This window comes from Cydia strobilella, chromosome 1 (assembly GCF_947568885.1).
Source record: "Cydia strobilella chromosome 1, ilCydStro3.1, whole genome shotgun sequence".
Taxonomy (NCBI): domain Eukaryota; kingdom Metazoa; phylum Arthropoda; class Insecta; order Lepidoptera; family Tortricidae; genus Cydia; species Cydia strobilella.
In genome coordinates, this window is record NC_086041.1 from 33,935,587 (window position 1) to 33,957,921 (window position 22,335).

The following is a 22,335-nucleotide window of genomic DNA, read 5'->3' on the forward strand; positions in this document are numbered from 1 at the left end:
AATTCGATGAATAACAATTATGCACTACATCTGTAGCTTATTATGCAGTGAACTAACGTGGAAGTGTGCAGCTAATGAAGAATTATTCATGAAACGTGTTACACCCATTCTTTAGTCAACACCCGGCAATTCATCAAGGCTACAGGGAGCGTGCATAAACTGTAGGGGGCAGCACAGGAGTTGTCAGATTTTTGGCGCGAGGCCATAGAGTAACTTATACTAGAGCGGTACTGTCATAGTAAATTTTGTAACCCCAGTAAATTCACTGCCATCTGTCGACACACTTTAAAACTAAAAATGAATATTTATAAAAATACGATAATGTATTTAAATATAGATAAATGATTTTTTTTATTTGCATTAATTATTTTTATGATTTTGACCCATGTTCTTTCACTGATATGCGTTAAAATTGTTAAATAACAAACGACCGTCAACGCCATCTATACGACTGTAGGCCAAAACTAGTAGCGCCCTCTGAACGAGAATCAAATTTTCTTGATTTTCGAGGCACGTTTTTTCCTTAAACTGTATCCATCTATTACGGAGTTATATCTATCTTTGCGCGAGGCGTAATGTGAAATTTATGCTTCCAATGCCCACAAGATGGCAGAACCTACTATGCACAAGAAAACGTACAAGAACGGTAGATGGCAGCACTTGCTTTGGCGTGAAGTGTCAATGTACACGTTTCCGATTCAGGCCACAAGATGGCATCCCACCAACGCGCACAGTCCCTATTTTAAAGTCCAGCTATCACTTTCGATCAAGCTATACCTCGTGGCGCAAAGGACCGTATTATCTTCATTAACTTTAATTTAGAATCAGAATGATGCCCTGTCACATTTAACCTTTTCGACGCCGTGTCAAAACTGAAGTTGAACTTTATGCTTATGTACGTAGGTCTATGTTGCTCTGTGGTCTGTGACGGATTAATCCGTCTTCGGCATGTCTTCGGCGTTGGACCTAGGGTGCGAATATATCCGTCATTTGGGTCAAAAAGGTTAAACGCATAAAGGAATAGGAAATTCAAAAAATAAATAATAAGGAATGAATTCTTATAGTTATTATTAAATGTTACAATTTCTTACACAAATATAAACTATCTTAGATAGGTACTGCAACCGCACTGTGACAGACAAGTCTTAATAAAAGACAAGATAAAAATAAGGTAAGATTACTTCTCTGTGCGACATTGCAGTATGCACATCAGTAACCACTGCTTTTAACTCTTTTTAATATCATTAGCTTGGTTATTTTGTTGGTGTTGTATACAAAATAATGTAACTGATAGATATTTGAAAAAAAAAAAAACCGGCCAAGTGCGAGTCGGAATCGCACATCGAGGGTTCCGCACTTTTTAGTATTTTGTTGTTATAGCGGCAACAGAAATACATCATCTGTGAAAATTTCAACTGTCTAGCTATCACGGTTCATGAGATACAGCCTTGTGACAGACGGACAGAAGAGTTTTAGTAATAGGGTCCCGTTTTTACCCTTTGGGTACGGAACCCTAAAAACATGCCATCATCTTCTCGAGGCTTCGTGGCTTTTTTGCAACGGCTAACTTGGGCAACTTAATACCAACAAAACAATTGGTTTTTTTACGAAGCGACTGCCATCTGACCCTCCAATTCAGAAAGGAAATTCGGCCTTATTGGGAAAGTCCTGCTCCTTAATGTCTTTATCTTTTCGAAAAGCGAGTAAATGTTTCTTTTTACTTAGACTTAATAGTAGAAAATAGGATGTAGGCAACACCAAACAAAGCAATCAAACTATTGATACTCGATTTTCGAACCACACAAGACACTTCACCAAATGAACTAAAAAAATCTTCAAATAATGATTTGATTAGGAATTCGAGGCCACCGGATATTCAATTTGACAGAGTTGTTACACATCCTTCCTTGCTTCGTTCTTCTCAGTACTGTGGGTCATGACCTCCTATGTGGCCCACATGATTCCGGATGGCAGAATATGCCTTTCGATTTCTTGCGATTTCATGCATCATAGATCTTGATGGATAGCTATTTGCTAACCTGGTCGGATTATCGCGTTGGACTGCGGCCCCTTAAATTGAATTTATTAAACATAGATTTTCCGTATCTACGTAAATTTGGATCCTTCGACTGCCCTTTGTATTCGATCGATGTTATGATATATATCGGTATGCCCCGTTTTCATGATGGTAAATGGTGGGAAAGATAACACGAACGTGTCAAACGAATGTTTCTCTTTTAGTGCCCTCTACAGTGTGAACTGAGCAGTTTGTAACCTCACCAAAGGCTGAAATATACCGTGGGAACATTACCTTATTGTCTCACTTTCATCAGGGTCGCGGGGTCGTTTCTGTCAACCAATTTCTTAAGGATACGTTTCCGAAGTAACCAAAAATCTTAAAGTATCAGATGGAAGATTTTTTTCACAGTTTGGTCACAAACGCTCACACTCAATCGGGTCAACACGGCCGAATTGCATAATAAAATACAAGCTAATATAGTATTAATCTTCTCAAATGATTTTTACGTCTAAGACTCTAATCTAATCTGTTAAACAAAAGCCATCGTTTCTTTTGTGCGAGCGGTCGGCCATTGTGTCTGTGCGCGTGCGACGGCGCGTGCCATTGTGGCACACAATGGCCGATCGCTCACATAAAAGAAACAATGGCTTTTGTTTAACAGATTAGTCAGAGACGTAAAAATAATTTGAGAAGATTCATACTATACTACTAGTGATTTTACATACAAAATCACTAATAGTATTATATTAGGCAATAGGCCCACCAACATAGGTGATGTCACAGCTGGTTCAGGTGCGGGAGCGGGGCTCGTGTGTCTCGGCGGGGCGGGCGGGGGCGGGTCAGTAGCGGCCCGCTCGGGAGTTGCGCGGCGCGTCCCTGCGGCCCTGGCCGCCGCCGGCGCCGGCGCCGCGCTCGCGGCTGCGCGAGCGGCGCGGGCGGCGCTCCCGCTCCCGCTCCCGCTCCTTCGGCGAGCGGCTGCGCGAGCGCCGCCCGCCCTTGCGACGGGAGTATAGGTATCTGGAAATAAAAGACAAGTCAGTTGTAATATGGCAAACTCCCGGGACTCGTGCAAAAAGAGACGACAGTTGGCCTCATTAGCCGGGTCCACACAGCGAGCATTCGCACACAAAACGAAGAGTGCAGACGTGCCTCGGCCGAGGCGGCGCGCGCGAGGCACATCTAAAAATGTCGATACAACATGCGTGCCTCGCCCGAGGCACACTGGCCGTATTGTGCACGAGGAAATTGCCTCGCGCGTATGCTCCCTCTGTGTGGACCCGGCTATTCATAAACACGTTCCTGGCCCGAATTAGCTACAAATCGTTTCGTCTTTATCTGTAATTTTTACTTATGTATTTGTAAGAAAGGGATAAAGCATAATTTAACTAAATAGGGCCCATAAAGTTTAATTAAAATTAAATAATAATTTATTTCGGAATATAAATTTCCATATTGTATTAGTAGCTTACGAGTAAGGGAGTATATGTATATGGCCGAATAGTTTTTAAACGAATCTTTAAGTTTACCTAGTTGCACGTTTGCCTCGCGGAAGTATGATATACAGACTGGAGACTCCCCGACTCACCTCCTGAGTTCCCTGGAGATAGGCTTAAGGTGCATAAAGTTGCAGAACCCGGAGCGGGTGCACTCGCCCATCTCGTACTGGCGACAGCAAGCCTCGCGGAAGTCCGTGACGGGGGACAGCTCCGCGTAGACGGGACGGCCGCCAAACCAACGGTTGTTGAGGTCGTTCACTGCCTTCTCCGCGTCTTCTTCGCGACGAAACTGCAAAATCATATAAATTATTCATAGGAACGAAGTGCTTTGACTGATGGAACAAAAGTACATAGTCATAGTCAGTAACTCAGTAGTCATTGAGGTTATACTTGGAGATGGTTGAACAAGCTCTTAACTAGGCATATTTTATACAATATACAATGCCATTTGTGTAATAAAATCATTTAAAATGAGAAATCTTTTCTTCTTGTTTTCAGATTCAGATTATTTTAGCGTTAAATACATGTACATGGAAATACAGTTATACAGGGTATATACAGTCAGCAGCAGAAGTTGCTAAGCGGGCGAGGTGTTCAAAATGTACTTGACGCGACTTTATTGTTAAGAGAATAAGAGTGTGTCAAGGTAATTTGGACACCTCGCCTGCTTAGCAACTTCTGCTGCTTACTGTACAAACCTCTGGTATGCTTAGGAGCAGATCTGCTTCATATTTATTCAACTTAAACATGAAGTTGTCTAGATTGCTATTTAAATAGCAATTTCTTGACACGAGCATTTGAAAGGTTAACATTGTGACATTCGATGAATTTGAAAGAGTCTCCTTACCAGTAAAATAAATTAATAGAAGGCCAAATAAAATCAGACTATATTTAATACTCACTTTAATATAAACATTCCCGACTAGGTGATCTCCTAAATTGTCACAAACATTCATTTCCTCAATCTCTCCATATTTGTCTTCGCATTCTACAAACACATCTTCAAAGAAATTGTCGTAGTGCTCCTGCATCTCCTCATCGGACACATTTGCTACCACCACTGTAACAGAACAAGAATAATAAATAACATTATCATTTGACTGAAATAGATGTCATATATTAAAGAAAAAGTGACGAAGCCCTCCAGTGGTGAAGGCTGGATTCGAACCGGCGTCTTTAGCAATCCGGGCTAACGCCTTGAACCCCTAGGCATCTCTCTCTCTTTTTAGCCCTTTTCTACCCCTACTTAATTTTGGCAGGCAACTATTTGAGTTTATAATTTATGTATGTATAGTAGTGTGAAGTGTGAAGAGGGGGGAGGCCTTTGCCCAGCAGTGGGACACAATAGGCTCGTAATAATAATAATAGTAGTGTGACTACTTAAAATTATAATTTGATTTGTTCCCAAAATTGTGTATTATATCATTAGTATCTGAATAAAACTAAGCACACAGTTGAAGCAGATTTTCTGCAGACGAATACAAGGTTCCTTCAAAAAGACAAGTAATACTCTCTTTTTACTAGTTCTTAGAAACTTATTGCCACAAGCAGGGGACGGAACCCTAACCTCTTGTTAAGGGTCGGCAAGCTCGGTTCTCCATATTAAAGTAGTTACACTCTCATTTTAAAACGAGTAGCTAGTTTGCTCTGAAACTTTGTACTTGCAATAGGATAAGGTATATCTATATCTGTAATCAGTTTATGTAGCTTCAGATACCATAGCTAAAAAATACAGCAAATTTAAGTTTTTCATACAAAAACGTGTTTTTGCTCTATTTCGTTTGTTTTATAAACTGGAGCTATATAAACTAATTACAGACATAGATATTATCATTGTATGTGCAAAGTTTCATTATAATCCAACACATAGTTTTAAAATGAGAACGAAACTCCGTTTGTATGGGAAGGTAAAATTCGGTCGAATTTGCCAGGGACTCTTAAAGATACTTGACTAAACCACTCTGTTGTTGAAAAGTGGTATAGGCAGTTATCACACTGTATGCGGTTCACACGTCGCTCCGATTTGTGAGATGTCGCTATAATACGCACATAGCGTTGTCTCTCTCAAACATCAGAGCAACGTGCAAAGCGCATCCAGTGTGAACCCGCCATAGATGAGAGGTTATTCAATTAAGCTTGTGTATGAGTGCAAATGCAAAGTCAAACATGAGCAGACTTAGTGCTCGTTGCTCATTGTCTTGGAAGCTCAATAATGTGCTGCAAGCCCTATTGGATATGCCCCTGGATACTCATCAGCGTCACTGAGGCTTTATACTAAAGAAAATTATCATTATAGAGTTTTTCTTAAGTTTAAACATTATTACTTACAATGGCTGCCATCGGCAGACTTTGCAGAGTTTTGAGGATTCACATAAAGGTTTTGCAGCAACACTGTTTGCGAGAAAGTTGGCTTGTTATGAATCCGAGAGCACCTGTCTCCATGACGGCACGCTCCAATTTTGAAATAAAAGGAGCAGTTGACCCTGTAACACAAAGATTTGTAGTAATTTAATTTTTGAAATGACCATTAACTGCACTCTTCTTAAGTATGGTTGCTAGTAGGGCTCGCGGTCGAATCCGTGTTTCGTTTACACGTTTCGAATACCCGTCTCCGAATAATACGTAAACGGTTTTCTGGCCCGTTCCGCACGTTTAATTAAGAAACGTGTAGTTAAGACCCGTGTACACGGATAAACGGGTATTCTAAGATACGTATCTTATTTATCCGTGGCTCCGGACACGTCCTTGACGATAGTAGCGAAGGAACGAACGCCAGCTACAAATGAATAGACAAAAGATTCATGACGAGTTTCTGTCATATTTAACCTTATTCCGTGGGGTCATAGAGTCGAAATTTAATAAACGGTTAAGAAAACCCTTTCTTGAGCAGCTAGTTTTTGCTTGCAATAGGTATTAAGTATTCACGCTTCTTATCAAAGTAGTATTTTATATAGCACTTTAAATAGCTACTTTTTTTTACGTTGCGGGTTAGCAATAAAATAAAATAAAAACCTGCTAGTACCTATTTAAAAAAAAAAATAGAACCATCGAGTTCAGTATGTAGGCAGGAAGTCAAACTAATGTTCGAAATTGGCATTAGGTAAGTATTTATAAAAAAATAAATTTTTAACTTGCTTCTTTATTTTTAGTTTAATTTGAGAACATGATATGAAATTATATTTCTTGTCATATAATGTAGTGTAAATACACCTTATAAAACAAAGTCCCCCGCCGCGTCCGTATGTCTGTCTGTATGTTCGCGATAACCAGACCTCACCTATGAATGAAGTTTTTCTTTGGGAATGTTTATGCGTATATTTTGTGAAGGTTTTGTTTAAATTGGTAGAAGTATGACGATGTTTGCTAATGAAGTTAGAAAAAATCACGCTGGCCAGGAGCTTAATCGGAAACGCTGCCCAATCTATTTGAGATATAACGACACAATGTATGGTGGAAAAAAGTCTACAAAAAAGTGCGCGATGGCTGTCTGTCTATATTTTAAGAATAATTAACCCATTATTAACTTCTAAAAAAACCGGACAAGTGCGAGTCGGACTCGCCCACCGAAGGTTCCGTACAAATTTTAATTTTAAATTTTAGTTGTTATAGCGGCAACAGAAATACATGTGTAAAAATTTTAACTGTCTAGCTATCACGGTTCATGAGATACAGCCTAGTGAGTGGTGACAGACAGGTGGATGGAAGTCTTAGTATTATTGGGCTTCCGATGTGAATACTTGTTACAGAATGTATTTTATTATGCTTGACTCTCCATGCAAAGCCGGGGCGGGTCGCTAGTTATTAATAAACATTTTAAATCAACTAGATAAAATTGCACCGTCTCAATAAATTCTAATTGTTTTTGCTCTAGGTACCTCTTACCATAATAAAACGCTTTTTAGTGCGGCGCGGCTACAAAACAATGGAAAACATTTTCTTGTGCAGATGTTTTGACCTTATTACAACGACATAAAGCTTATAATTCGCGGTGACACTTGTGATAATAGTTTGGGAACCTACATGTTTTATGACAAACAAAAGGATATTGGAAAACAATGGATGGATGGACCATTTAAGTTTATTACCTGAACGCTAGTGAGAAAGTGAATTATGAATGATTACCAATTTAAAGATCTATCTTAATGTAATTAGCAATATTATCGCAAGTTATCCAAGGTAGTATGGGTTTTTATGGTTCTTGGGTAAAGTTCTGCTTTTCATTTGAGCATGATTACTCGATAATCCCGCTTTTGTGTACCTAACTTTTTTTGCGCCGTTGGCAGGTTTGTTGTTTTCGCAAAACAGTAATACACCTGAGATAAAAATAACCACGAAATAATTAAACTGTTATTTTTAATGAATATTGTATTCTGTCTGCACACCTATTATTAATGAAAAAATACAATACCATAATGTAATTATAAAAAAAAACTATGATCGATATCAAATTTATGTAATTAGCTTAGAAGCAATCGGTTTTATTAAATGATATAAATAGTTTAAAATAAAAATGATATATACCTACTATTAAACATAAGAAGATGGCTCAGTACCTATGTTTTATCAATACGGTTAAAAACAATTTAAAAAAAGTAATTGTGCGGTTTTATGAAACCACGATGCAAGTGAAACTTTTCGGATTGTAGGCATTTAACTAAAAAATTTCGGAAATTAATTCGAATTACGGTATTAAAATCGCGGTTTTAATGTTAACTTAATAAATTGGGACGATAGAATAAAAGTTTTACTTTAAAAATCGTAGACAAACGAATTCATCTGAAGTCAACATAATAATAGTGGAAAGTGAACCTTGTTACCATTGTACATTGGCTCAAACTGGTTCGGAGTATTCAGACCCGTTCGGAACGGTCTTAAGTACCCGTGTAAACGGAGATACGTGTCTGAGATACGTTTCTTGGGAACGTTCCTTCGAAACGTTTTCGAATCCCGGCGGTTCCGTGTAAACCGGGTTCTTAGTACCGCCGGGCTTAAGAACACGGGTATTCGTTTCGGCGTGTAACACGGATACCGGGAGCCCTAGTTGCTAGTGCCCAGCTAGACAAACAAGTATAAATGATAAACTTTCGAACGTTTTAGTTGATTTGATAGGTTATTTTATATGAAAATTGGAAAGTTTAAGTACTACAGATAATAATGATGTTACACAGATTTTGTCTAAACAGTATCAAGAACTGTCCGCATACAGTCTATACTGTTACAAAAAATCCTGTTTGACGATAACTGAAGGGTCAACGTAGGCTTTCTGGTGTTCATAATGAAAATGAAGTTTGATCATAACCTCTACGGACCGTACAATACAAAATAATCAGAAACATTAGATATAGCTTGGTAGGTATTTAGGTTACAAATTATTGCACTTACTTGTCTTTTTCTGTACCAAAGATAGCAGCTAGATACTCGGCCATGGTAAAACGCCGTTGATGACGGCTGTAATGCTTAGCTTGTGTAGAGAACGATGCACAACAAAATTACTATGAAACGCTATAATGGTTTCAGTTCTTATTATATCACTTTGTTTATATTGACCTGCTGAACAAACCGCCGTACCTTATAGTGCTGAAAAGACAAAACTAGTGTTTCGCTCAACAAAAAAGAACATTAGCGGCAATCGCGCCTCTGTCCGCCATTGTGGCATTGCATTACATAGATAAGAAATAAAAAATATAAAAATTAAAAAGCTGTCGGTGATGGAGCATAGATTTGCTAGAACTTTGCAGGAAATATCATGATTGCCAACATTAGAGCTCTAATGGGCTCTACAGACTTCACCAATTATCGATACATTGTCGACTACTCAGTTGCAACGAATTCAATCAATCGATTAAATGGCGCAATGTATCGCGGTGAAAAAGGACAGGTCAGTAAATTCATATCAATCTTTATTAATTTATTATATGCAGCGAATTAAACATAAATAAATACAATTATTTGGTTAACTTGTACAAAATAAAAACTTGTTAATTCTATAGATATTTTGATAGATACCAGAAACCGAATCCATATGAGTATTGCAACATTTCCGATTTTTTTCCTCTTGCTTGCTCTTTCTTGACTTCCTTCTGTCACGCTGCGTGAGTCGTGTTCGTGTTGTCTCGTCGTCGTCGCGTTGTGCGGTTTTCGTGGGCGCTACACAATGTTGTAATCGACCATACAGCACCTTCAACATTCTTTAAATTTTAGAACAAAAATATATACATCACCCGCTAACGTGTTGTGCAGCTAATAGTTGATAAATAAGGGTCGCCGTTTTGGCAGTTATCACATGTGTTGAGTGTAAAAAAAGTTAAACATCTAGTGCGAGAGTAATTTTCGGATAAGTTTTATATGAACGGCCGTTAGATTTCTCGTTGCAAATCTATGGGAGATAACTGGTTCCACGCTCACGTAACAAGTGACAATGTCTTTCGAGTCTCCGCTTGACAGATTTTGCGGCTCCAAGTTTTGGGTAAGTCCTTATTTATTTCGGGTAGTCGTGTTTGTTCGAAATATTTTTAATGTATACTTTCAACTACCGACAGTAAGTTAACGGAAACATTGCCATGATGATTATAACTTTCATTAAAAAAAATTATAAGAATGTTTACAATGTTTCTGAATAACGTTTCTGAGCGAAATAAATACAACTGTGCACTATCCTCGTTTTTTTAGCATTAGAGAAATGGTAAACAATCTTGACGTGTCATATTCAAGTTAAAGCAAATATGTAACAATTGTATAGCATATTATGATCATTTACATTCTTTTACTTTCATATAATAATAATAGTTACTATATAATATTGTCTTCGGTTACCGCGATAGTTACTCATGAAATAAAACTATGAAAACGGATTATCGCGTATATTGAATTTATAATACATCCCGACGTTTCGAACTCTTTACAGCGTTCGTGGTCAACGGGTGTCACCCGTTGACCACGAACGCTGTAAAGAGTTCGAAACGTCGGGATGTATTATAAATTCAATATACGCGATATAATCCGTTTTCATAGTTTTATTTCAATAGTTACTATATTTTGAAAAGCTTTTTTCAATAAAAAGACACGTCAAGATTACCATTTTTCTAATGCTAAATAAAGAAACTCACATACAAACATGTACCCTGAAAACAATACACTCCTTTTTTTGGGCAGTCGTGTAAAACAACGAGGTATAGTTACTTTTGTTCTGATTCAGGGCGCTAAATATAGTCTTATGAAGATAAATAATTTAGTAGGTACTTTTGAATGTACTTCTTAATGTTTCTGAAGAACGTAAATCATAATTATACAATAGCTTATGCACTTTTTCTATTGCTTATTATTGTTACCGTGCCAATCTCAAGAACCACAATGGAAATTGGAAAAGGCAGTCTAAAAAAACTGATTTTAGGGGTTCCGTACGGTTTTTTTTTTATCTGTAATAAATAAATATAAATAATGCCATTAATTATTATTTAAGCTTTGTTTGTTCTACAGTCAAGTTTTTTTCTTGTTTTTGTGTTTTTACTTTGGCTTTGTTTTGGGGCTGACTGCAGATCCCAACTGCTGGGTAAAAGCCTCCTCACTTTTTCTCCACTCATCCCTGTCTTGGGCTTTTTGGAGCCAGTCTTTTCCTGCGACGGAGGAGATGTCGTCTATCCATTTCTTTTTGGGCCTTCCTGAGCGCCTCCGTCCTACAGGTCCAGTCCACTTTGTTGCTTCCAGTGTCCATCTTTTGTCCCGATATCTGGATACATGACCTGCCCATTGCCATTTTAGATGAAGAGTTTGTTGAAGAGCGTCTGTAAGTTTGGTCTTTTGACGTATTATTTCGCTTCTAATTTTCTGTATTTTTCTTATATTTAATAGACTTCTCTCCATCGATCTTTGACAGGTCGTTATAGCTTTACGCACTTTATTTGTGTATGTCCAAGTTTGGCTTCCGTAAGTTAGACTTGGCAGGATACAGGTGTCCATAACGATTTTCTTGTGGGCTATGCTGTATTCGCCTTTCAGGATTTCCTTCTGGGACCAAAACTTTTTCCAGGCTGTGTTTATGCGTCTGTCCACTTCTTCCTCGTTGTTAGATGGGCTAAAGGATATGTGTTTTCCCAAGTAAATGTATTCATTAACATAATCAATTTCAGTCCCTGCCACATTTATTGATCTTCTTCGACTGTTGGTCATAGCTTTTGTCTTAGATGTGTTCATGTGCAGTCCTACTTTCTTGCTCTCCTTGTCAAGGGTATTCATCATGTCTTCTAGTTGGGTCGCAGATTCTGCAAAGATTATAATATCATCTGCAAAGCGTAGATGGGTCAGACGTTTATCCAGTATACTAATTCCTTTATTCTTCCACTGCATGTTCTTAAAAACTTCTTCTAGCACTGCTATAAACAATTTCGGCGAGAGTGGATCTCCTTGTCGGACCCCTTTGCCTATAGCTATCTCCTCTCCTTTCCTTTCCATTTTTACTCGGCTTACACTTTGGCTATAGATGTTTATTAGGATGTTTATGTATGTTTTGTTGATTTTACATGTTTTCAGAGCTCGCCAGATAGAGCTATGTGTAATGCTATCGAAGGCTTTCGAGTAGTCTATAAAGGCTATATAAAGGGGGTAGTTATATTCTATGTATATTCTAAGTACATAGAATGCCATTAATAGTTAACTTATAAAATTAAAGTACCTACTAGCTTCATATACTACTACAAATGTGTTATTTTTCGAAGTTCGAAGTTTTCTCAATCATTACGTGGGAATATCATCATTATTAGGGTTCCGTACCTCAAAAGGAAAAAACCGAACCCTTATAGGATCACTCGTTTGTCTGTCTGTCTGTCATCTGTCACAGCCTATTTTCTCCAAAACTACTGGGCCAATAAAATTGAACTTTGGTATACATATGTAAATTTGTGACCCAAAGACGGACATGTAATGTAAACAAATGAATTTTAAAATTAATTTTAATTTTAGGGGTAAATGAGAACATTAAAAAATAAAGTTTTTCAAACTATCATGTTACATATCAAATGAAAGACCTTTAGTTTAAGAATGCCAATATTTATAATTTTAAAATAAATCGTTATTAAACAAAATAGACAAAAAATGACCCCCCCCCCCCCTTTATCTCCGAAGTTACTGGGTCTAAAGTTTTGAAAACAAACTACACAAAATAGTTCTTTACCTATAGAGTATAGATGACAGAAAACCTATTAGAAATGTGCAGGTCAAGCGTGAGTCGGACTTAATTACTTAGTTTTTGATCCGACCCCTACGGGTTTTTTAAAGACTCACATTTCACATTAAAAAAAAACACTATTAAAAATTGTGTAATGTACGGAACCCTTGGAACGCGTCCGACTAGCAATTGTTTTTTATTGCTTTACTCAGCAGAGTAGAGACTTCAATTAATTCGTGACGAAACCCCATTAAAAAAAAAAACAAACGGAAAGGGGTCGGGAAGTGGGTCAAATTTAACTTGCAAGATTTGACCCGTACATATATACATACATAGGTACATTGCAAGTTAATAAAAAGCTTGTAACGTAGCAGTTATTTTTAAACACAATTTCTATTTAATCAAGTCGGATTGTAGATTGTAGTAAGAGAATACCCTATTATCAGTTTTCGAAAACGCTTTTTGTTTATATGTAATCAAATTAATATAATGAATATAATTTAGATGTAGTTTTAGACTTAGGTAATTTAATTACTAGCGTACACAACTGTAAATGCTAAATCTTGCTATTGTTTATTTAACTTTTTTGTCCATAATCTAGTGTAGAAATGACATCTCACCTCTCTAGCGATAAATTGCAATTAAATGTTTTTATCCTTCTGTGCACACATGTTTAGAGGTATAAGTCTAGATCTGAACTGTATGCTAATACTGTAATTTCTGCAATTGTCTGTAACTTGTTTTGTGAGCCAAATATATAAAATAAAATAAACATTCCCGCACCCATAAATCCGGGGTATGTTCATGACGATGCTTTCAAGCAAAAATCACTTCACAACCACACAATCACATCATCACTTACCATCAGGTGGGATCGTGGTCAAACGCCTGCCTATGTACATCATAAAAAAAAAAGAACAGCCTTATTTACAACTAATAGATTTTCGATTTAGATTTATTCTTTTCAGGATAAAAATTACGCTATAAATTTGAATCAATGTCAAAATTATGCTTATCTTCTTATCATGATCGTCAAACATTACATTATACATCTATCTATATAAGCCCTTTATCCTGAACTCAGATTTTTCTTCCTTTCTTTGGTAGTTTTCTATTTTTGTTATAATATGTCTCTAAGTTCAGTGTGCCTCCTGGCAAAGGCCTCCTCTAACTCCTTCCATTGCTTTCTATCATTCGCTACTCTTCTCCAGTTTGGACCAGCCGTCAGTTTGAGTTCGTCTTCCCACCTCTTGTACTGTCTTCCTCTATTCCTTTTACCGTCTCTGGGATACCAATGTGTTACTATCTTACTCCATTTTTCATGTCTGTTCCTTAGCATATGCCCAGTCCACCTCCATTTCAGTTGATCTATCTTTATTTATAAAGAAAAAAAGAAAGAAAGATAGATCAACATTATACATACTACATACAAAAAAATATAAAATAAATTAAAATAATTTTCTCTCCCAATAAGGATTGGCATAATAAGTATGTATGAACATAAACATATCAATAATTGATGTCAATATAAGCAATTTAGAATCACCATTCATCGTTATCATCAAAATACCAAATACCAGTATCTCCTTAATAACTTTTACTATTAACAATACTACATACTAAAAAATATAAAATAAATAAAAATATTTTTCTCTCCCAATAAGGATCGGCATAATAAGTATGTATGAACATAAACATGTCAATATAAGCAATTTAGAATCACCATTCATCGTTATCATCAAAATACCAAATACCAGTATCACCTTAATAACTTTTACTATTAACAAATTGGTACATTTTGTATTGAAATTAACCCATATGTAAACAATATTAAAATTCAATAAATAATAAGGTCACTTAACATTTAAGTAATTATCTTTTAATTACTTATCAGTTTTAACTGCTATCCGAATTTCCAATTGTTTTTCGCACAAATACTAAAACACAAATTTTCTCACCATTGCTCTAAAACCCATATAGCTGACGACACGTGCGTTTGCGCCGGCGTAGGTGTAAAGTTTTTAAGAAGTAATAATAAACGCATGCGTTCATATTCTTCCTTCAAACGCGTGAAATAGCGTAACACAGGTGAGTAACGCAAAGGAACGAAATCTGTCCCCGATTTTCAACACAAGATTATGTTATATAAAATATACTTATAAACCGTCTAACAAACATTTTGATAATAAGTTTTTTTTTTCTCTATCTAGAATATGCACGAGTGATAGAGAGGCAGATAACGAAATCGCTATACCTATTCACGGTAGGCCATTTGTATACCTACTGTACAGTCGCCATCAGATATATCGGAGCGGCCGAGGTGTTCTCAAATATCTAAACACGTACTTAACGCCTTGACAATGGAGGCGTGTTTAGATATTTGTGAGCGCCTTTGCCGCTGCGATATATCTGATGGCGACTGCACAGGCGCATTACTCACAATATGAAAGTGTTTTTCTTAATGTCAAAGTAAATTAAGTCAATGACATGTTGGCATAGCCATTACCTAATACATATATATGGAGCTGTAGGTACATTATGCGGTAAGTAGGTTATTGAACTTATTGACCGCTATCGTTTGACAATTGAGTTGCCACAATACGTAAAGGGGCCCAGCACTGATTACCAGTCCGCCGGACGATATCGGCCTGTCAGCAGGGACCGGACAACCCTTTCCGCAATAAAACCCTTTCAATGGGCGTCACTTAACCACGGCTAACACATTGAAAGACTTTCCCTTTTGAACTGCAAGCCCATTCATACCCCTACCTTTGACTAACCCTTACCGAAAAGCTAACCAAAAATAAGGCTAGCTCTTAATAAGGGTTACCCTTATCTTTAACCGCTTTTTATAAAGGTTTCCCTTTGCGTGAAAGAGACAGGATTGGTATATATCTACGGTAGTGTATGAAAAGGAAAGAAAATACGTGCCTAGTCAAAGAACGCCGCCGTCGCCGCCGACGATCGCTCAGATTCGAAGTAATGTGTGCTTTATGAACAAGGTAGACGACTTAAATTAGCACGCTTATATGCTAAAAGGGAAGCCCTTTATAAGGCTAACCCTTATAAGCAATATGCAAGGTGTTGGTGAGCGGATGATAAGGGTTTTGTATTTGGGCTACCGATTAGTCAAATGTGGTAGCTTTATATAAGGGTTTTTAAAAGCAAAACAAAGGGTTTCGTCTGGCAAAGGGTATGGTGAGTTAAGCCTTATGCAATACCCTTATAAAACCCGGATAAGGGATAGCGGGCCGGTCCCTGTCTGTCAGTTGTTTGGAACTGTCAAATTTTTGTTCTGACTGGCAGGCTGATATCGTCCGGATAAACGCACCAAAAAACCGGCCAAGTGCGAGTCGGACTCGCGCACGAAGGGTTCCGTACCATTACGCAAAAAATGGCAAAAAAATCACGTTTGTTGTATGGGAGCCCCACTTAAATATTTATTTTATTCTGTTTTTAGTATTTGTTGTTATAGCGGCAACAGAAATACATCATCTGTGAAAATTTCTACTGTCTAGCTATCACGGTTCATGAGATACAGCCTGGTGACAGACAGACAAGACGGACAGTGGAGTCTTAGTAATAGGGTCCCGTTTTTACTCTTTGGTTACGGCACCCTAAAAAGCAGCAGCCACATATAACATACAATCTATGCCCCTCCCTTCCGCTAGGGCTTCGGCGATATCATCTTCCCCCCCCTGGCTCATCGGCTGGCGACAGTGGCGACGCTCTTGCCTATAGTACTTTACGCGTCTTCGTAAATCCTTTTATATTTATACAACAGGAATAACAACATGATTACATAATTATACAATATTATCAACCAATTTCTGACCGGAGTGACCAAGTCCCCTTGACCTTTCGCTCTGATGTCATCATGCCCATGAATAGGCAAAACCTGTTATATACTGTGGTATTTTTAATACAACTATGTAAGTCGAGTTTGATGTTTTAGCAGAGATAAAAACTTTAATCTTATAAATGCTAGCCTTTGCACGCGAATTTGTTCGCGTATAAGGGCTAATATATATAGACGGTGCGAGAACTCGCACGCGAGTTCCATTGTTTTGGCGTATTTGATCGGTCGGCTGAATTGGATGTAACCTCAATAGTCTGCAATGTAACTAATAGACCGCGAGCCAAGAACAGATTTCCATGACCGAGCGCCTCCCGGGCGATAACTCGTATAGTGGTTACCGGCTATGTATGATGAACCCTCGCGGACGTCAACTGCCGCTCCGTTGGTGCAATGGGTTGAGGAATGGCAGGCACCGAAACCCTTTAAATTAGGGAATGGAAGATTGTCATAAGCAACTTACATAAAAAAAGTGATATCCCAGCAAAATCATAACTCACTAACCATAAGTTTTGTTTTTAAATTATAATCCAGTGACATGTACATATGCCATACGATAAATAAATAATAACCAAAATCATTTTCATGTAAAATGTTGCCAAGACGAAACCATAAGGCTCGCACTGTCAAAAAGTTATCAGATCTCTTGTAAAACCAAGCTTCTATCTCTACAAGCCCTAACTTCACAAACTCTACACCTTAGTCAAATTATGTGGCTTGGCCGTTTCGTTACTACAAGAACTATTGTATACCTAATAAAAAATAATGAATAATGAATCATCAATTTTTCACCTTACGTCGATGTGACGGTAGCGGTAAGGTAAAGCGCTCATTTTTTACATGTTCGGGCCACCAGCTGACGTTCTTTCCACCGCGACACAACCGGCTGACGGTTTTATTTATTTAAAATAGCATCTAAACTATCGTCTCGATATCAATCGAGGGGCGATGACTGAAAATAGTTATTTGTTATACAAGGGTGCAAAGTTGTATTTTGCCCGCGAGTGTTTCAACACACGAGAAGTAAAATACATTTGCACCCGTGTGTAACACAAAACTTTTCACCTCACTATAGCGAGGAAAGTGCAACATCCACAGGCATTAGATCATCTTCATCACTGGAATCACTAATTTTTTTACGATATTATAACAGAAAACTGGTATTTTTACGCGAGAAGTTTTTAAGTAAAAAAAAAAATTTGTTGACAATGTTGACATTTCTGACGTATGAAATGTCAACGATGCGTTTTGAAATTGCATCGACTCAACTTGTGCGTTCAGAATTATATTTGACATCATTATAAAAAAACAAACGTTTCTTATGGAATTTTAAGGTTTATGACTTAAAATCATTAAATAAAGCTAAATTTGGTATTTTTTATTAGATTCTCAAAACATTTATTTAATGATAATTAATATCGAACGAACCATTATCATGAGCGTTTTACGTTTTGTTATCTGTCAAGCTACTTAAACACGCTCCATCCAAGGTCAAATTACTTTCCCCACTAGTGGATAAAACGCGTTTTTCCCCGCTTGTTTTGAAGGATAAAAGACAACTTTCCGAGCTAGTGAGGGGAAAAAACATTTTTTTTACATGTTCAGTTATCAACTGACTGTGTTTCCACAGTTTTTTGTAATTCATGATAGCGTCTAAACTATCATCTGACAAAGTATCAGCCGGGGCCCGGGAGGAGATGAAATGACGATATATGCTCCTGGCCCGCGGTCTATAAATCGTATGCGAGTTTGCGCGCCATCTAAATGAGACCTCTCCCCATTAATATTCTTGTATTAAATTGACCACCCCCTTAGGGTACACAAACACATCTTATACATTTTCACTAAGATATCGGCAGAAACCTTCCTCAAGAATTTATCTATTGATAGGTGAAAACCGCATCAAAATCCGTTGCGTAGTTTTAAAGATCTAAGCATACATAGGGACAGACAGACAGCAGAAAGCGACTTTGCTTTGTATATTTAGATTTATTTATTTCATTATATTAAATTACAATATAAATTATTTTTACACTAATAATAATTAATTAATAATTAATATTAATTAATTTTAATTTTTTTTTTTTTATACTATGTATAATAGCAAAAAGAAAATGTTTTCTCAATAGATAGCTGATCAGAATCTGAACTTGCTTGCATACTTGAATTTACATTTTAAGTTTAGTATTGACCTGGCTTTAGGAATAATAAACCAATACTTTCCACAGCCTAATTTCATATCAGTCATATGCAATTCTAGTCTGGGGTAAAGCTGCCGATATACAAACCATTTTTGTATTGCAAAAAAGAGCAGTGCGGAACATATATAATTTAGGGTCACGTGTTTCATTAAGAGAACGTTTCAGAGAAATAAATATACTAACAATGGCATCACAATACATATACGACTGCATATTATATGCTCTAAAAAAATGTAGAAACCTTTCAGAAAATGCACAGTGCTAGAAATAATCACAAAATAGCAATAACTAGATCTCGTGTAAAGAGAGTGAAGAAATCTTTTCTAGGACAGTGTATACAGTTCTACAATAAGTTACCAAGGGAGGCACTGGATTTACCATTTCCTGGACTTAAAAAATATGTTAAATCTGGTCTACTGCATAAGGCATATTACACAGTCGAAGAGTATATTAATGATAAAGATGCATGGCCTTCTATAAGTAAATGAATAAATTATGAAATGTATTTGTATTGTATTTGAAATTTTAATTGTTGAATTTTGTATTTTGTAAGCTGTTATTTATTTTTTAATTTATTTGTAATGTACTTTTGACGATTCAAAAGAGATTGCAAAATCCTACTTGATTAAATGAAATTCTAAAAAAAAAAAAACTGATCAAAGTATGGATGAAATACTTACATGGCTTGGTAGAGAGTAGATTTCATCTCGTTGCAATATATTTACGAATTGTAAATTAATTGTGCTAACGGTACCTATCTACTAAAATTCACCCTTTTCCTACACATCATGGCGACACTTCACAGTATGGAGATGAAAGGGTTCATGAAGACAAGAGACGTCCGGGAATGGACGAATATCATTGGTTGATTCCCGCACGTCTCTCGTCTCCGCCTCAGTGGAAAGGCAGCCTATTTACAGTTGCATCTAGGATAGGTGAAATTGCTCGTATGTGTGCACGTGTCCAGACTGATGACATGTCTTATTTAAAGTACCTTGGTACTTTAAATCAGCAGACCCTTTATTAAATATAATAAACCGGGACACTCACGTTTATAAAATCGATGATTACTCGACATGTTGCGCTTCCCCTTCGACCCTTTATTACCGTCAAGTCTCGGAAAAACGCCCGTCATTTTGAAAACATAAACCATAATTTACGACCCAATTACGAGTCGAAAATGTTCGTTCACGGTCTACGGACGTCATTGGGGCATATTTAATCGTTGACATTGGTATAAGGAAGTCTCTATTGTACGGCACAGGGTTATGTTTTCAAAATGACGGGCGTTTTTCCGAGCCTTGATTACAATCGTCCGTGTTACCATCGACTAATCACCCCTTCTTTTTCAGGACACCAACCTAACATGGAACACAGACAACCCAGAGCTCACGGAATGCTTCGAGAAGACCGTTCTCATCTGGGTCCCCTGCATATACCTCTGGCTGGCCGCCTTCCTCGACACATATTACATCATCAACAGCAAGGAGAGGAACATCCCATGGAACCCACTCAACATCAGCAAGCTGATAATCACGAGTTTGTTAATAGTGTTAACGTTTGTGGACTTGGGAACGACTGTGCATCGGTTCTCCAGGCAGGAGGAGGATGTGTTCAACGTGGATTATTATACGCCTATAGTTAAGATATTGACGTTTGTGAGTATTTTTCTATATTTTTTATTAGTTTAAGGCTTTTGAGATCCCCCACACTAGAGTATTTTGAGCACCGGCGTACTAGTTAGCGCTATGGAAAATGTTGTTCGCAGATGCGCCAACTTTGAGTCGAACAGCAGCCATATTGAGTTGACTATGCGCCGACGCATTCTCCGTTTATACATATATCTATGTCTGATACTTTTGTTGCTAGAAATGATAATACAAAGAAATTAGAACGACCGACCGAACCGAAGGTTTGGTTTTGCTCTAGTTTCGGCCGAAACATGAAAATGAAAAAAAAATAGTACAGTTTCGCCGCGGCCACAGAATAAAATAAAATAATACACAAAAGAAACTTCTCAAGAATCATGATTTTTCTAATGTATGGCACTATACCTTTCGGCTATTTAGGGTTGTCAAAATTCAAGTCATTATCTTATCTGTGGTTTTGCACGCAAAGGGACGTCATAATAATTGCTCGGAGCAATGCTGAGCCGAACGGAGTCGAGAATGCCCGAAAGAATCAGTTTCGCCTCACTGCCGCGGCGTAAATTTCGGCAGTTTTTTGGCCGAAACCGAACCTTTGACCGAAAAATTATTTTTATGCCGAGACCGAACCGTCGGTCGGACACTATTAAATTTGCGCTGCATCTGTACATGACGCTACGTTTTCGATACACTGCCCGTTTGGGTGTTGTCTTGAAGCATGACTTGACGTTACTAGATAGGTTAGGTACTTAATTGAGCGAATGACCGGAATGAATCTGACCAAGGCTGTTTATTGCTCATTTCAACTGGGTACACGCGAGATTAGATACATCGGAGCGGCCAAGCTGTTCACAAATATCTGAACATAGCTTATATTAATTAAGACGTTAATGACGATAATAATAGACGTGCAGTGCATGCCATGTTCATATTGTTACGGTACACGCAGCTGCAAAAGTGCATACCCATTTTGTGGACGGAACTCATTTATAGGTGAGTATCCTACATGTAACGATCTTGTTGCGAACGCGAACGCCTTAAGGGGCCCACTTATCGCCGGACGATATCTGCCTGTCAGTTGTTCGGAACTGTCAAATTTTTGTTCCAACTGACAGGCCGATATCGCCCAGCGGACTGATAGTCAGTGGGCCCCTTTAGGCCCGCCACGCCGCCGCGCCGCGCTGCTTCGCTTCGCGTTCGCGAGTGTTCGCTTACGTACGCTTGAAACAATTACGTATTAAATAAATAAATAAAAAAACCTTGAGATTTAAAGCCGCGGCGGGGTATCGCTAAGTTTGTAACAAACTAATTTAAATATCCATCCAAATTTTTTTTTTTTTTAGGAAGTAGGAAGATACACAGAAGTAACAATTGGATACACAACTAATAAAGTACCTAAGTATCAAACATGCTTACAAACATACATACGTTACATAAGACTATAGAACAATTACAATTTTTTTTTTTTTTAAAGCAAAGACTGCTATGGAAAAAGTAAGCTCCGCAGACCACTACTATATTTACCGAAAGACAATGAGAAGATATCTAGATTTATGAAATTAACATTGTAATCATGACAGGCTCGTCTAAAAAAAGTATTTTTGGCGAAATTAGATCTACAAAAATCGATATGGAATGTTTGGGGGTGGCGCGTGGGAATACGAGGCAATTTAAAGACAATTTTTTCAAGAAGAGTGGAAGAATCAGTAAGGCCATTTAAGAGTTTATACAGAAACATTTGGTCTATATAAACACGTCGTGTATCTAGTGGCCCTAGACTACGACGGTGTGTGCTATTCTCTGACATATTCAGACCGTGGCGGAAATTGAGCGACTTTAACAGCTTTTTTTGGATTCTTTCAATTCTTTTTATGTGAACGGTATATTGAGGGGTCCAGACGACGCTACCGAACTCTAAAATGCTGCGAACGTAAGAGGAGTATAATACTTTTAGGG

At 37.6% G+C, this 22,335-nt stretch overlaps 3 protein-coding genes across 3 annotated transcripts in view; 1 reads left to right on the forward strand and 2 right to left on the reverse strand.

Annotated features, from left to right (window-relative positions):
• Nucleotides 1-22,335, reverse strand: part of LOC134745124 (magnetosome-associated protein MamJ-like) — a 298,423-nt gene that overhangs the window by 101,247 nt on the left and 174,841 nt on the right. The window lies entirely within an intron of this gene.
• LOC134745271 (splicing factor U2af 38 kDa subunit) lies at nucleotides 1,012-9,170 on the reverse strand. Its single transcript, XM_063679266.1, has 5 exons — nucleotides 8,899-9,170; nucleotides 5,845-5,999; nucleotides 4,419-4,576; nucleotides 3,606-3,805; nucleotides 1,012-3,037 (listed from the first exon to the last, which is right to left on the reverse strand). The coding sequence occupies exons 1-5, from the start codon at nucleotides 8,940-8,942 to the stop codon at nucleotides 2,860-2,862; spliced, it is 735 nt and encodes a 244-aa protein (XP_063535336.1). The 5' UTR covers nucleotides 8,943-9,170; the 3' UTR covers nucleotides 1,012-2,859.
• The window catches only part of LOC134745352 (multidrug resistance-associated protein 1), a 118,590-nt gene continuing 105,813 nt past the window's right edge, over nucleotides 9,559-22,335 (forward strand). Inside the window, exons 1-2 of the mRNA XM_063679379.1 lie at nucleotides 9,559-9,982; nucleotides 20,086-20,391. Of these exons, the coding sequence (XP_063535449.1) occupies nucleotides 9,935-9,982; nucleotides 20,086-20,391 (354 nt within the window). The 5' untranslated portion in view covers nucleotides 9,559-9,934. The remainder of the gene's footprint in view (nucleotides 9,983-20,085; nucleotides 20,392-22,335) is intronic.